Raw genomic sequence first — 14,654 nt, 5'->3', positions numbered from 1 at the left:
ATCACACCAAAAAGAAATTCCCCTTTCCTTCCCTCCAGTCCCTGGCCACCACAAAACTTACTTTTCTATCTGTAGATTTCTATCTATTCTAGACATTTAGTGTAAATGGAATTATGCAACATGTGGCCTTTTGTGTCTGACTTTGTAGCATGTTTTTAAGATTCATTTATGTGGTATTGTGTATTTAGTACTACCTTCCTTTGTGTAACTGCATAATTTTCCATCATTTTGCTATACATTTTATTTATCCATTCATCAGTTGATGGACATTTGGGTTATTTCCACTTTGGGGCTATTTCTGAATAATACTGCTGTGAACATTTGTTTATAAGTTTTTATATGAACATACATTTTCATTTCTTTTGGGTATATACCTAAGAGCAGATGGTTAGGTCATATGATAATCTAATGCTTAACTTTTTAAGAAACTCTCATGATGTTTTCTAGAGTAAGTGAACCATTTTACATTCCCACAAGCAAGCATCCATCTCTTGAAGTGTAGCCATTGAAGTGGTTATGAAATCTGTTATCTCACTTGTGCTACTGTTTTCTTTGTTTTTTGCTGTAGGTTTTAGTGTTTTGTTATTTAGTTTTTGTACAGTCTACTATATCAAGAATACTCACATATACACATGCAGATACGTATTTTTTTCATATTTAAACATGCATTCACTCTATACAGTTTATGAAGAAAAACTACAGTCTCCAGCTCCTCCCTACCCCCTCTTCCACTTCTCCTTTCTGAGGTATTATAACAACTTTTTTAAAAAATTTTTTTTTTCAACCTTTATTTATTTTTGGGACAGAGAGAGACAAAGCATGAACGGGGGAGGGGCAGAGAGAGAGGGAGACACAGAATCGGAAACAGGCTCCAGGCTCTGAGCCATCAGCCCAGAGCCTGACGCGGGGCTCGAACTCACGGACCGCGAGATCGTGACCTGGCTGAAGTCGGACGCTTAACTGACTGCGCCACCCAGGCGCCCCAACAACTTTTAACCAGTGGTTCTCAACCAGAGCATTTCTGCCTCCCAGCAAACATACGGTAATACCTGGATATTTGTTTGATTGTCACAGCTAGGTAGGAGGGAGGGCTGCTGTAGGCATCTGATATGTAGATGTTGCTGCTCAACCATCCTGTGATGCTTGGGCCAGCCTCCCACAACAAACACTTATCTAGCCCAAAATGCCAGTGGTGCAAAGCTTGAGAAATCTTGCTTTTAACTGACTTTCTTAATATTTACTCTTTAAGTAACTTGCTGCTTCTTAATTTTTGAGTTTGGGATATTATCTAATAACTATCTCTATGAAAGATAAAGATTTAGCTCATTTTCTCTCTCTTCCTCCTGTCCTCTTGATATAGTTCTGTTTAACTGTGGGGAACTCATTTTTCAAATTTATTATTATCAGTGACCACGGTTCATTTTAAGCTTCCTTGCTTTGTATGACTGAGGTTTGTAATTAATTGATTACTTTTCCTTTCCTGTGGACCTTTTTGTTTTACTTGGAGTTCATAATTGTCCTTTTTTTCTTTATTATCTGCTTTATAATTCAGCTCCTATAAATTCTCTATCAGTTGTCTAAATCTCCTTTTAAATTTTCATTCATATCAATTATTCTCCCAATTTCATTTTCCTACGAAAGGGGTTCCTGGAGCCTTTCACTTACTTTAATCTGGGCTGTGTTGCCCTCTCTGCCTGGTATACATTTATTATCTTGGGATCTCCCTTCACTCTTTTTTTTTTTTTTAATTTTAGTTAACATACAGTGCAATATTGATTTCTGGAGTAGAATTCAGTGATTCATCACTTACATATAACACTGCTCATCACAAGTTCCCTTTTTAATACCCATCACCCATCTAGCCCATCTCCCACCCACCTCCCTCCATCAACCCTCAGTTTGTTCTCTGTCGCCAAGAATCTCTTGTGGGGGCGCCTGGGTGGCTCAGTTGGTTGAGCATCCGACTTCGGCTCAGGTCATGATCTCACAGCTCATGAGTTTGAGCCCCACGTCGGGTTCTGGGCTGACAGCTCGGAGCCTGGAGCCTGCTTCAGATTCTGTGTCTCCCTCTCTCTCTGCCCCTAACCCACTTGCATCCTGTCTCTGTCTCTCTCAAAAATAAATAAATATTAAAAAAAAAAAGGGGGGCGCCTGGGTGGCGCAGTCGGTTAAGCGTCCGACTTCAGCCAGGTCACGATCTCGCGGTCCGTGAGTTCGAGCCCCGCGTCAGGCTCTGGGCTGATGGCTCGGAACCTGGAGCCTGTTTCCGATTCTGTGTCTCCCTCTCTCTCTGCCCCTCCCCCGTTCATGCTCTGTCTCTCTCTGTCCCCAAAAAAATAAATAAACGTTGAAAAAAAAAAAAGTCTCTTGTGGTTTGTTTTCCTCTCTTCTCTCTCTCCCTCCCCTTCCCATGCGTTTATCTGTTTTGTTTCTTAGATTCCATATAGGAGTGAAATCTTGGTATTTTTCTTTCTCTGATTTACTTATTTTGCTTAGCTCCATCCACATGGTTGCAAATGGCAAAATTCCATTCTTTTTGATGACTGAGTTAATATTCAATTATATATATGTATACCACATCTTCTTAGCCATTCATTAGTCAGTGGACATTTAGGCTTTCTCCATAGTTTGACTATTGTTGATAATGTTGCTATAAACATGAGGGTGCATGTATCCCTCTGAATCTGCATTTTTTTATCGTTTGGGTAAATAGCTAATAATGCAATTGCTGGATCACAGGGTAGTTCTGTTTTTAGTTTTTTGAGGAACCCTTATACTGTTCTCCAGAGTGTCTGTGCAAGTTTGCATTCCCACCAACAGTGCAAGAGGGTTCCCTTACTCTGCATTCTCACCAACACCTATTGTTTCTTGTGTTGTTAATTTTAGCCCTTCTGACAGGTGTGAGGTGATACCTTGTTGTGGTTTTGATTTCTATTTCCCTTGATGATGAGTGATATTGAGCATCTTTTCACGTATCTGTTAGCCAACTGGATGGATGTCTTTGGAAAAGTGTCTATTCATAAATTCTGTCGATTCATTTCTTCAGTGGATTATTTGTTTTTTGGGTGTTGAATTTGATAAGTTCTTTATAGATTTTACATACTAACCCTTTATCAGATATGTCATTTGAAAATATCTTCTCCATTGCGAAGGTTGCCTTTTAGTTTTATTGATTGTTTCCTCTGCTGGGCAGAAACTTTTTATCTTGTTGAATTCTCAATAGTGTATGTTTGCTTTTGTTTCCGTTGCCTTTGGCGACGTATCTAGTAAGAAGTTGCTGTGGCCGAGGTCAAAGAGGTTGCTGCCTGTGTTCTCCTCTAGGATTTTGATAGTTTCCTATGCACATTTAGGTCTTTCATCCATTTTGAGTTTATTTTTGTGTATGGTGTAAGAAAGTGGTTCAGGTTCATTCTTTTGCATGTTTGTCCAGTTTTCCCAACACCATTTGTTGGAAGAGACTGTCTTTTTTCCTCCCTTCACCCTAATTCTGGGAATTCCCTTTGTCTTTTTCCTTTGTGGATCTGTTTACTGTACCTATATCCTCATTCTTTTTTCCTAGTATTCTGAAATTCCACTATGATATTTCTTGGTGTAGGTTTATTCCCTCCATTGTGCTGAGCACTGGGTGGACCTTTTTGATTTGGAAACTCATGTCCTTTATTTAGACTGGAAAGTTTTCTTGAATTATTTTTGTTAATTAGTTTGGCTTCTCCATTTTTTCTGGCCTTTTATTGTTTTTCTTTTATTTATTTGGTCTTTTACTTTCTAATGGTGGTTTTATTATTTGGATGTTGCAACTATTGGAATGGTCCTCTTTTCCCTGCCATCTGCCATATCTTTTTCCTTTAGCTTTACTTTCTGTGATATTTCCTCAACTTCATCCACCAGTCTTTTTCTTGAGTTCTTAATTTTGTCAGTTAGTTTTCTAAGTAGTCATTTTAAAGAGATCCTTAATTTTTCCTAGAAACAACATCTTCTCTTAATTTGGGGGAATATTAATGATAATGTATTTATTCAAAGTTTTTTTTTTCTCCTTGTATATTCTATGTTTCCTCCAAATTATGCCCCTATCCTTTCTTTATTTCTTTATTTTGATTTCATTTCATGTTAGTGGAGTTCTTCAGATGTCTGTTAATCCTCCCCACTCCTTATACTATGGAAGACTAAGGAAAGGAAATAAAAAATGAGCAGCTCTGACTTTGTAAATAGGGCTAGTTGACTGTGAACTTCACTGAGCCATTCAGTTGGATAACTTCCCAAGTCTATATACCTCTATGTCTTTCCTCTTAGAGTGGTCTAATTCCCTAGAGAAACTCTTTCAGTCTCTTCGCTAGAGGGCTGGTTGCTAGCATTCTAGTGACCAAGGAGGGAAGGAGAACTTGAGGTTTCAGTATCCAGTACGAAATACTTTATTTTCCTTTTTTCAGTATGGTAACTGCCCCACTCCAATGCCCACTCCAAACCACAATTATTAATTGCTTGGTGGTTCCCAGGTAGAAATTTCTTTTTCTTTCTTTCTTTCTTTCTTTCTTTCTTTCTTTCTTTCTTTCTTTCTTTCTTTCTTTCTTTCTTTCTTTCTTTCCTTCCTTCCTTCCTTCCTTCCTTCCTTCCTTCCTTCCTTCCTTCCTTTCTTTTCCTTCCTTCCTTCCTTCCTTCCTTCCTTCCTTCCTTCCTTCCTTCCTTCTCTTCTTTCTCTTCTTTTTTTCTTTTCTTTTTTTTTTTTTTAAGTTTATTTATTTATTTTGAGAGAGAGAGGGAGAAAGAGAATCCCAAGCAGGCTCTGCACTGTCAGCATAGAGCCCGTTGCAGGGCTCAGTCCCACCCGTGAGGTCATGACTTGAGCTGAAATCAAGAGTGAGATGCCTAACCCACTGAACCACCCATGTGGCGCCCACATAGAATTTTCTTTAATTCTTTAAAAAAGTAAGTCTTCAATAAACCTAACAGTATTGAGATGGAGAAGGAATCTGAAGATATGACTGCTTCCAAGTCAGACTTTCAACTCAGTTTTTAACTTTTTCTTTTGAAATAATTTCACTTTTTTTTTTTTTACAGAAAATATCTCAAAAATAGTACAAAGAGTTTCTATATACTCTTTACCACCTATAAGAAGCTTTTTAGAAGTACAACTTTCTTGGATCATGCCCTCATAGATTCTAATTGGGTCAGTCTGGGTTGAGGCACCAGAATATATCATTCCAGAATGTCCTTAAATAACAGTAGTGTGCATCCAGATTAAGGAGCCACTTTCTTAGAGACTTTAAAAATTAAGAAATATTTATTCATTCAATAAAATTCTTTATAAATTTAAAATAAACGTTTTTGAGCAATTGTAACATATTAGACAATGTTGGATACTAGACCTAGGAATGATAAACTAAATGAGTAAACTAAAGTTGCTTGTTAGTAAATAGGTACTACGTAGCTAAACACCAGCAATTAAGATTCACTGTGCTGTATTAGAGCTACAAAACAAAGAGAACTGTTTCCTTTAGCTGGGAGAATTAAGAATGGCTTTATATCTAAGGTAAAAATTTGAACCAACATTTGAAACTTAAGCAGTAATTACCCAAGTGAAAAAGTATGTTCTAGTAAGAAAGAGCAGCCTCTATAAAAGCAAGGAGTTACAAAAAGTTATGATGTATTCATGGAGTGGTAAGAAGATTGATGTAGTGTGGTATACGAGGTAAGCAGTGGAGGGAAGTGAGGTTGGAGAGGTAGGTTTTGAGGGTGGATTTTAAAGGCCTTTTATGTCATGATTGGTTTGGATTTTTATCATGCAGTCAATAGGAACAGTGGGTTAATGTGATAAGGGAGTCATCTGTTTAAGCATGATGGCTTATTTTTGGAGGAGGAAAATATAGATGGTAGCAATTAATAAGGAAGATGAAAACAGGGAAGGATATCAGCAATCTGATTGAAAAATCATGACGGTCAATATTAACACATTCTTGTTACAAACACCCACCAAAGAAATGACTTACTGTAGCCTCTGGTAGAAATAATTGTTTGTAATCCTTTTCCTTTGTTTATTTTTTCTAGGTTTGAAGTCCTGAGTTTTCTCATGTTGTGTTATAATTCTGCTATTGTGTATATGCCTGCTTCATCTTACCAGTCTCTTTGTCGGATGGGCTCCAGGTGAGAATAATAATTATCATTAGCCTTCATATTCATTTATTTGACAAATATTTATTGAGTGCATTTTCTGTAGTAGGTGCTGTTCTAATTTTTGGTAATATAGCAGTAAACAAAACTCAAGGAGCTTACATTCCTGTAGGAATTCTTATCATCCCTCACATATCATGACTTCTTAAAAGTATTTTAGCATTAAAGAAGTAGTTTCTAGCTGAACATCAAGTCAAGCCAAGATGTCTTAAATTTAGTTTGGCTTAGTAATACACCTAATCACTGCCTGGATGCCCAGTTTTATAAATCCCTTTGAGAGCTTTGAATAATAGTCCTATATGTGGAGAAAGTCTGAAGGAATGTGAAGTTTTTCATTTATATATTTCACAATAACTGTGCTTTGAATAAAATTAGCAATAGCATAAATCATTTATATGTCTCATTTGTATTTGTGTGTTCCAGTCTTCACTAATTCAGAATTTCTAATAATTTGAGTTCAGCTGAGCTGAAATTTAAATGTCCAGTATAGAAAAAAAATTTAATATAAGTTAGTTTGGAGTCAGAGTACCTTTTGAGTCACAGAATTTCAATTATAAAAAGAACCCTGAGTTCATTCTGTCCAACTGATTTTTTAAATTTTTAAAAAATGTTTCTTTTTGAGAGAACGTGAATAGGGGAGGGGCAGAGAATAGGGGAGGGCAGAAAATAGGGGAGGGAGATGCAGAATCCAAGGTAGCCTCCAGGCTCTGAGCTGTCAGCACAAAGCCTCATGTGAGGCCTGAACCCACAAACCGTGAGATCATGACCTGAGCTGAAGTCAGACACTCAGCCAGCTGAGCCACCCAGGTATCTCTCTGTCCAACTGATTTTTACTTGAGGAAACTGAGTCCCCTGAAAAAGGTTAAATGCTCTACAGTAAGACCTTGGTTTGGGAGCATAATTCATTCCAGAAACATGCTTGTAATCCAAAGCACTTGCATATCAAAGCAAATTTCCCCATGAGAAGTAATGAAAACTCACATGATTCATTCCACAACCCAAAAATATTCAGATAAAAGTGATTACAGTACTGTAATATAATACAAAATAATAAAGAAAATACAAAATATAAAGAAAAGTAAATTAACCTGCACTTACCTTTGAAAACCTTTGTGGCTGGTGTGAGTGAGACGAGAGAGAAGAGGATGACTTTCACTATCACTAATGGAATCGCTGCTGTCTATTGACTCAGTGGAATCTTTTTCTGCATGGGGCCCATTGTATACATGTTGTGTTGTATACATGTTGACTACAGTACTGTATTAATAAACTCTTGTCATATACTGTATTTAATGTAACTGGCACTAGGGCAGCAGAGGAGAGGGTCTATATCTGTAGACGGCCTGACCTAGAAGGAAGCAAAGCATTCGTAAGCTTACTCTTGTGTGGAAAAGCAAAGGACTGTCCACAGGTGTTTTGAAGTGACAAAAAACACACTAGTGCCAGTTGTGGGCACCTTCCAGCGTTCTGAAAAATCACTAATTTCTGCCAAACACTGCAGCCTGAGACCAAGCATCTGAGCATCAAGACAGTCACCCGCCCACAATTCCACAGCAAGAGAGAGAGAAGAACCCTTGGCTCAGTTGTGATCATGTGACATCTGGTATCACATACTACTCGTATTGCAAGACATCACTCATTTATCAAGTTAAGATTTTATTAGAAATGTTTGCTTGTCTTGTGGAACACTTGCAGAACATGTTACTCACAATCCAAGGTTTTACTCTATTAGTTTTCTATTGCCTCATAACAAATTGCCATGTACTATGAACGTAACAGCTAAAATAGCACACATTTATTATTTCACGGTTTCTGTAAGTCAGGAGTCTAGGCATGCATTAGCTGGGTCCTCTGCTTAGGGTCTTAGAAAGCTGTGTTTAATATGTCAGCTGAAGGTACAGTTTTATCTGAGGCTCAACTGAGGTATTGTACACTTTTATTGGCAGAATTCTGTTCTTATAGTTGTAGGACTGAGGGCTTCAGCTTCTTGTTGGCTGACTGCTAAAGGCCAGCCTAGTTCTTTGCCACGTAGTCTTCTCTACATAGGCAGCCTACAAAACGGTAGCTTGCTTCTTCAAAGCGGAGAGAGACTCCAGCGAGACCTACATTGCAGCCTTGTTATATAAAATAATCACATACATGTAGTCACAGAAATCCCATCACCTTTGCCGTATCCTATTGGTTGGAAGCAAATCACAGATCCCACCCACACTCAATAGTAGGTGATATATAGGGTGTGAATACCAGCAAGGGAGGGAGGGAGGGATCATACAGGGATTCATGGCCCTACAAGAGACTGTCCACTCCCAAATGTTTTGCTCAAGTTCATACTGTTGTGTTAGTGGGAAGAGAGTGTGGTCCTATTTACAACAAAATTGTTTTGCTAATTGGGGAAAAATCAATCTAATTAGCTACAAGTTTGATTTTATAGATTCTCTTAAAATAGCTGTATTATTTTCACTTGCCTGTAATATGATTAATGACTAGCACAATTCTTGTCTCTAACCTAGATACTGTTATCAAGAGAGTATACTGTTTAAGTACTTATTGCCTATCTACAGATAAATTTATTTATAGGGGTGCCTAGGTGGCTCAGTCGGTTAAGCATCTGACTTTGACTCTGGTCATGATTTTGTGGTTTGTGGGCTTGAGCCCCGCGTTGGGCTCTGTGCTGACAGCTCAGAGCCTGGAGCCTGCTTCGGATCCTGTGTCTCCCTCTCTGTCTTCCTCTCCCCCACTCATGCTCTGTCTCTCTCTCTCTCTCTCTCTCTCTCAAAAATAAATAAACATTAAAAAAACATTTTTTAAAATATTTATAAGCGACCTATCATTGATTCATGAAAACAATTCTGCCAAATCTGTAATTTTTGTGGCACTTTATTAACAGAGTTTCTTAAGAGCAAAAATGATGGCAGAATTTAGTGGTCCTCACACTTTTGTTCATATATCCCCTAAAAAATTTTGACACACTGTGTAGCTGTTACACGTCTTAAGTTAACATTAAAATTTTTCATTTTATCTTAAATAGTTGCAAATGGTATGATTTCTGGCATGTACATATTCACAAAATAAACCAAATTGTTAGGTCAGTATTTTAAATGTTTATAATGTAAATACCCACCATAATCCATTTGAGGAATAGATGAACAAGCTTTTAATAATCTAACATTATTTCTTTTCCTCCTTGAAATTGATCTTTCCTACTACTTTGCCCACATAATTTTATACTAATATAATGCCATACTATGTTTACAAGTCTTTTTTTTTTTTTAATTTAACCATTGTAGGTTTTGTTTTGTACTTTTTTTTTTAAGCAGGCTCCACACCCAGCATGGGGTTTGAACTCAGAACCCTAAGATCAAGAGTCACATGCTCCACCAGCTGAGCCAGCCAGGCATCCCTATGCTTATAAGTCTTTAATTGATCTCTTAATTGTATATCTCTGCTACAAAAATATATGTGTAAATTGAGATTTAAAAAAAATTTCCCGAGACTGTAATGCACTAAACACTGAAAAATTTCTTCTGGACTCACCATTATAATTATTCTAACAAACTAATTGATTAAAATAATATAAGTACATTACAACTTTGATAATTATTCAGCATAACTTTTCTGGAAGCATTTCTTAATGAGATGAAGACAGAAGCTTATTTATGGCACTTTAATTAAAAAATGGCCTCATAGAGCACCTGGCTGACTTAGTGGGTACATAGTGGGTACAGCGTGTGACTCTTGATCTCAGGGTTGTGAGTTCTAGCTCCATGTTGGGTGTAGAGATTACCTAAAAATAAAAGAAAATAAAAAGCCCTCACAAACATCAGTATTTTGAAATGTCCCTTAATTTGTTTTGAAATTTCTGTATCTCCCACTAATTCATCCTGATACAATTTGGGACATGTAAGAATTATACATTTGTTTTGTAAAGAAGGAGAAGGACGACAGAGATAGTTAGCTATTTGAGAAAACTTGTTGCTTTTATTGAGAAGGTTCTCTAGAATGTATGCTTCATGAGGGCACAGATTTTATTTTTATCTTTTTGTCTATTCATAACTGTATGCGTAGGCCCAGGACAGTGACTGGCACATAGCAGGTACTCAGTAAATATAAGAGGGATGAATAATTGAATAAGTGAATTTATGGAAGGAAAAATGTTTAATGAATCAGGAAATCATACATGGCAAATTCCATCTTTTCCTAGGGTTTGTGTGAGTGGGTTTCCACGGCAACATGAAAAACACTGGAAAGAACTCTGTGGTCGAATAGTATTGGATCCCGAATTCATGGTGCAACTCCTCACAGGGGTTTATTATGCCATGTAAGTAGATAGACTATAAAACTCAGTGAATTGTTCCTAATGTTTGGAAGCTTAATATTTCTCTTTTGTCCTTATCAGTTGTACAATACTGACTCTTATTCCATGAAGGACCCATTATCTTCTCTTTCTAATATGAATTCCTTATAGTACTTTTTAAAAATGAATTGTACACTTGTTATTTAAATGACAATGATTAATAATAATGATCAAAGACAATTTTTAATTGAGATGCAATTGAAATATAAGATTTATTAATTTTAGATGCACAACCCAGTGATTCAATATATTTTATATTGTGAAATGATTACCTCAGTAAGTTTAGTTAACATCTGTTACTACACCTAGTTACAGATTTGCCCTCAAGATCTGTCCATGTTGTTGCAAATAGCAGGATTTTTTTTGCTTTTTTATGGTTGAATAATATTTATTGTCCCGCCCCATGTGTGTGTGTGTACACCATATTTTCTATTTTCTTTACCCACTCATCTGTCAGTGAACACTAGATTGTTTCCATGTCTTGCTTTTGTAAATAATGCTGCAGTGAATGGGAGTGGAGATGTCTTTTCGAGTTCAGTGATTTTGTTTCCTTTAGACATGTACCAGAAGTGGAACTGCTAGATCATATGGTAGTTTTATTTTTAATTTTTTGATGACCCTCCATACTGATTGCCATACTGTTGCTGCACCAGTTTACATTTTCATCAATAATGCACAGGATTTCCTCTCTCCACATCCTTGGCAACACTTATTTCAATATTGTCTTTTTGGTAATAGCCATTCTTGCAGGTACAAGGTGATATCTAATGGTTTTGATTTGCATTTCCCTGATGATTGGTGATGTTAAGTACTTTTCATGTACCTGTTGGCCATCTGTATGTGTTCTTTGGAAAAATATCTATTCAGGTCCTCTGCCCATTTAAAAAAAAAATTTTTTTTTAAGGTTTATTCATTTTTCATGGAGGGACAAAGCATGAGTGGGGGACGGGTGGAGAGAGAGGGAGACAAAGAATCCGAAGCAGGCAGGCTCCATGCACTTAGCTGTCAGCACAGAGCCCAACGCGGGGCTCGAACTCACAGACTGCAAGATCATGACCGGAGCTGAAGTCAGATGCTTAACTGACTGCTTCCTCTGCCCATTTTTTAACCAGATTATTTGTTTTTTTAATGGTGAATTGTTAAGTTCTTTATATATTTTGGATATTAACCCATTATTGGATATATCATTGCAAATACCTTTTCCCATTTAGTAGATTGCCTTTTCATTTTCTTGGTGGTTTCCTTTGCAAAAGCTTTTTATTTTGGTGTAGTTTCAATAGTTTATTTTTGCTTTTGTCTCCCTTGCCTATGAGGACATATCTAAAGAAAAAAAAAATGTTGCCAAGGCAGATGTCAAAGAAATTGCTGCCTATGTTTTCTTCTAGGAGTTTTTATGGTTTCAGGTCTCACATTTAGGTTTTATTCCATTTTGATTTGATTTTTGTGTTGATGTAAGATGGGGGTCCAGTTTCATTGTTTTGCATGTCATTGCTCAGTTTTGCCAACACCATTTATTGAAGAGACTTTCCTTTCCCTGTTGTATAATCTTGGCTCTTTGTTATAAATTAATTGACAACACATGCCCAAGTTTATTTCGTGGCTCTCTTCTGTTTCCATTGATCTATGTATGTTATATATGCCAGTACCCACACTGTTTTAATTACTGTAGTTTTGCAGTCTAGTTAGAAATCAGGAAATGTGATGCCTCCAGCTGTGGTCTTTTTTTTTCAAGATTGTTTTGGCTATTCGGGGTCTTTTGTGTTTCCATACAAATTTTAGGATTATTTCTATTTCTGTGAAAAATATCATTGAAGTTTTGATGGGGATTACCCTGAATCTGTAGATTGCTTTGGATTGTATGGACATTTTAACAATATTAATTCTTCTAATCCATGAGCATGCAATATCTTTCCATTTGTGTTTTTCTATTTCTTTCATCTGTGTCTTATATAAAAATTTAAGTGTACAGTATATAGGTCTTTCATTTTCTTGTTAAATTTATTCCTAGGTACTATTTTAATGCAATTATAAATGGAATTTTTTTCTCAATTTCACGTTCTTATAGTCCATTATTAGTGAATATAAGTGCAACAGATTTTAAATACTGATTTTTGTATCCTACAACTTTATTGAATTCACTTATTCTAATAATGTTTTTAGTGACATTGTTAGAGTTTTGTATAAATACCATGTTATCTGCAATAGAGACAGTTTTACTCTTTTCTGATTTTGGATCCTTTAATTTCTTTTTCTTGCCCAATTGCTATGGCTAGAATTTCTAGTACTATGTTGAATAAAAGTGGCAAGAGTAGGATCCTTGTCTTGTTCCTGATCTTAGAGAAAAAGCCTTGAGTTTTTCACCATTGAGTATGATGTTAGCTGTAGGCTTGTCATATATGCCTTTTGTTATTGTCAAGGTGTGTCCCCTGTACACTCACGTTGTTGAGTTTTTATCATGAATGGATGTTGAATTTTGTCAAATGGTTTTTTTTTTGCACCTATTGAAATGATCATATGATTTTTATCCTTCATTTTGTTAATATGGTGTATCATATTGATTGAATTGCAGATTTTGAGCCATATTTGCACCAAGGGATGAATCCCACTTGATCATGATACATGATCCTTTTAATATATTGTTGAATTTGGTTTGCTAATATTTTGTTGAGAATTTTTTTGTTCATCTATGTTCATCAGGGATATTGGCCTGTAATTTTCTTTTCTGGTAGTGTTCTTGTCTGGTTTTGGTATCAGAGTAATGCTGGCCTTCTAAAATGAATATGGAAGTATTCTCTCCTGTTGTTCGGAAGAGTTTGAGAAGAGTTGGTATTAATTTTTCTTTAAATGTTTGGTAGAATTCACCTGTGAAGCCACCTGGTCCTGGACTTGTGTTTGTTAGCAGGGTTTTGATTAGTGCTTCGATTTCCTTACCAGTAGTTGGTCTGTTCAAATTTTCTGTTTCTTCATGATTCAGTCCTTGTAGTCTGTGTGTTTTTAGGAACTTATCCTTCTTCTAGGTTGTCCAGTTTGTTGGTGTGTAATTGTTCATAGTAGTCCTTTTAGTACTTTTTAAATAGCCAAAATATAACTAGTCATTAAATTAGAGTCTGGAAGTAGGTCAGGCTTTCTTTCTGGAAAACTATGTCTATCTACATAGTTCATAACCTAAGTTTTCATAAATGCATTTCAGTAGATTACCCTAAATATCAACACATGACAAAAGCCAATTATGTGAAAAGACATCTGTAAACTATTTTAAACATTAGTAGATAAACATTAGATTTCAAAAATCTTCATTTTGTACTTGTAACCAAAAGTAAGACAGTTTGGAAATGAGATGATACAAATATTAATGTGAAAACTTGTTTTAGAACCAAAATAGTAGGACTTGGAACAATAAAAATGTTGTTGAAGATTAGAGATACTTGCTAAAGATAGTAAACAATCTGCTTCTCCACAGGTATAATGGGCAGTGGGACCTTGGCCAAGAAGTCCTTGATGACATCATTTATAGAGCTCAGCTAGAACTTTTTTCTCAACCACTATTGGTAAGTTATTATATTTACTTTTTATTAAACATACCTATGCCTGAACGGGGCACTAGTGAATAAAGATATTCAGTATATAAGATATGAGGCAATCTAAATCATAGAGGGGAAAAGGTTTATTCTGTAACATTTGGTTAACTTTTGGAGAGAAAACAAAATTTATTTGGATCCTCTTCTACCACATATCAAAATAAAGTTCAGATAAATTAAGAATCAAATGTTTTGAAATCCTTTAAGAAAAGAAAGAGGAAAAGGTTAGAAATACTAAAATTTCTAGAGTTGGGAGGATTTTCTAAGCTTAAGAGATGGGACAAGTCACTCAAAATAGGTTGGGTTTTGTTTTAGTTTTTGACCACATAAGCATCTAAATTCTAAAACACCAGTTTTTTAAAAACAAAGTTAATATGTATTGTACAAACTGAGAAAAAGATTCTCAACAAGCATGACAAGAAAGCCAATTAATATTTTGTTCTCTATAAAAAGATTTCATACTCTCCCACAAAATAAATATATTTCCAAAAGGTAAATGGTCGATCAAAAAGCAAATGCGAACATGTAGTAGTGGAGTAAGGAAGGCATTCTTCCCT

At 36.0% G+C, this 14,654-nt stretch overlaps 1 protein-coding gene across 1 annotated transcript in view; it reads left to right on the top strand.

The window, feature by feature from the left end:
• Positions 1–14,654, top strand: part of FAM126B (family with sequence similarity 126 member B) — a 92,893-nt gene that overhangs the window by 61,674 nt on the left and 16,565 nt on the right. Inside the window, 3 exon segments of the mRNA XM_019838445.3 lie at positions 6,043–6,138; positions 10,367–10,483; positions 13,980–14,067. Coding sequence (XP_019694004.1) covers positions 6,043–6,138; positions 10,367–10,483; positions 13,980–14,067 — 301 coding nt within the window.

The sequence above is a fragment of the Felis catus genome, chromosome C1, assembly GCF_018350175.1.
Source record: "Felis catus isolate Fca126 chromosome C1, F.catus_Fca126_mat1.0, whole genome shotgun sequence".
NCBI classification, from domain to species: domain Eukaryota; kingdom Metazoa; phylum Chordata; class Mammalia; order Carnivora; family Felidae; genus Felis; species Felis catus.
The sequence above is the reverse complement of the archived record's forward strand: the minus strand, read 5'-3'. Positions and strand labels throughout refer to the sequence as shown.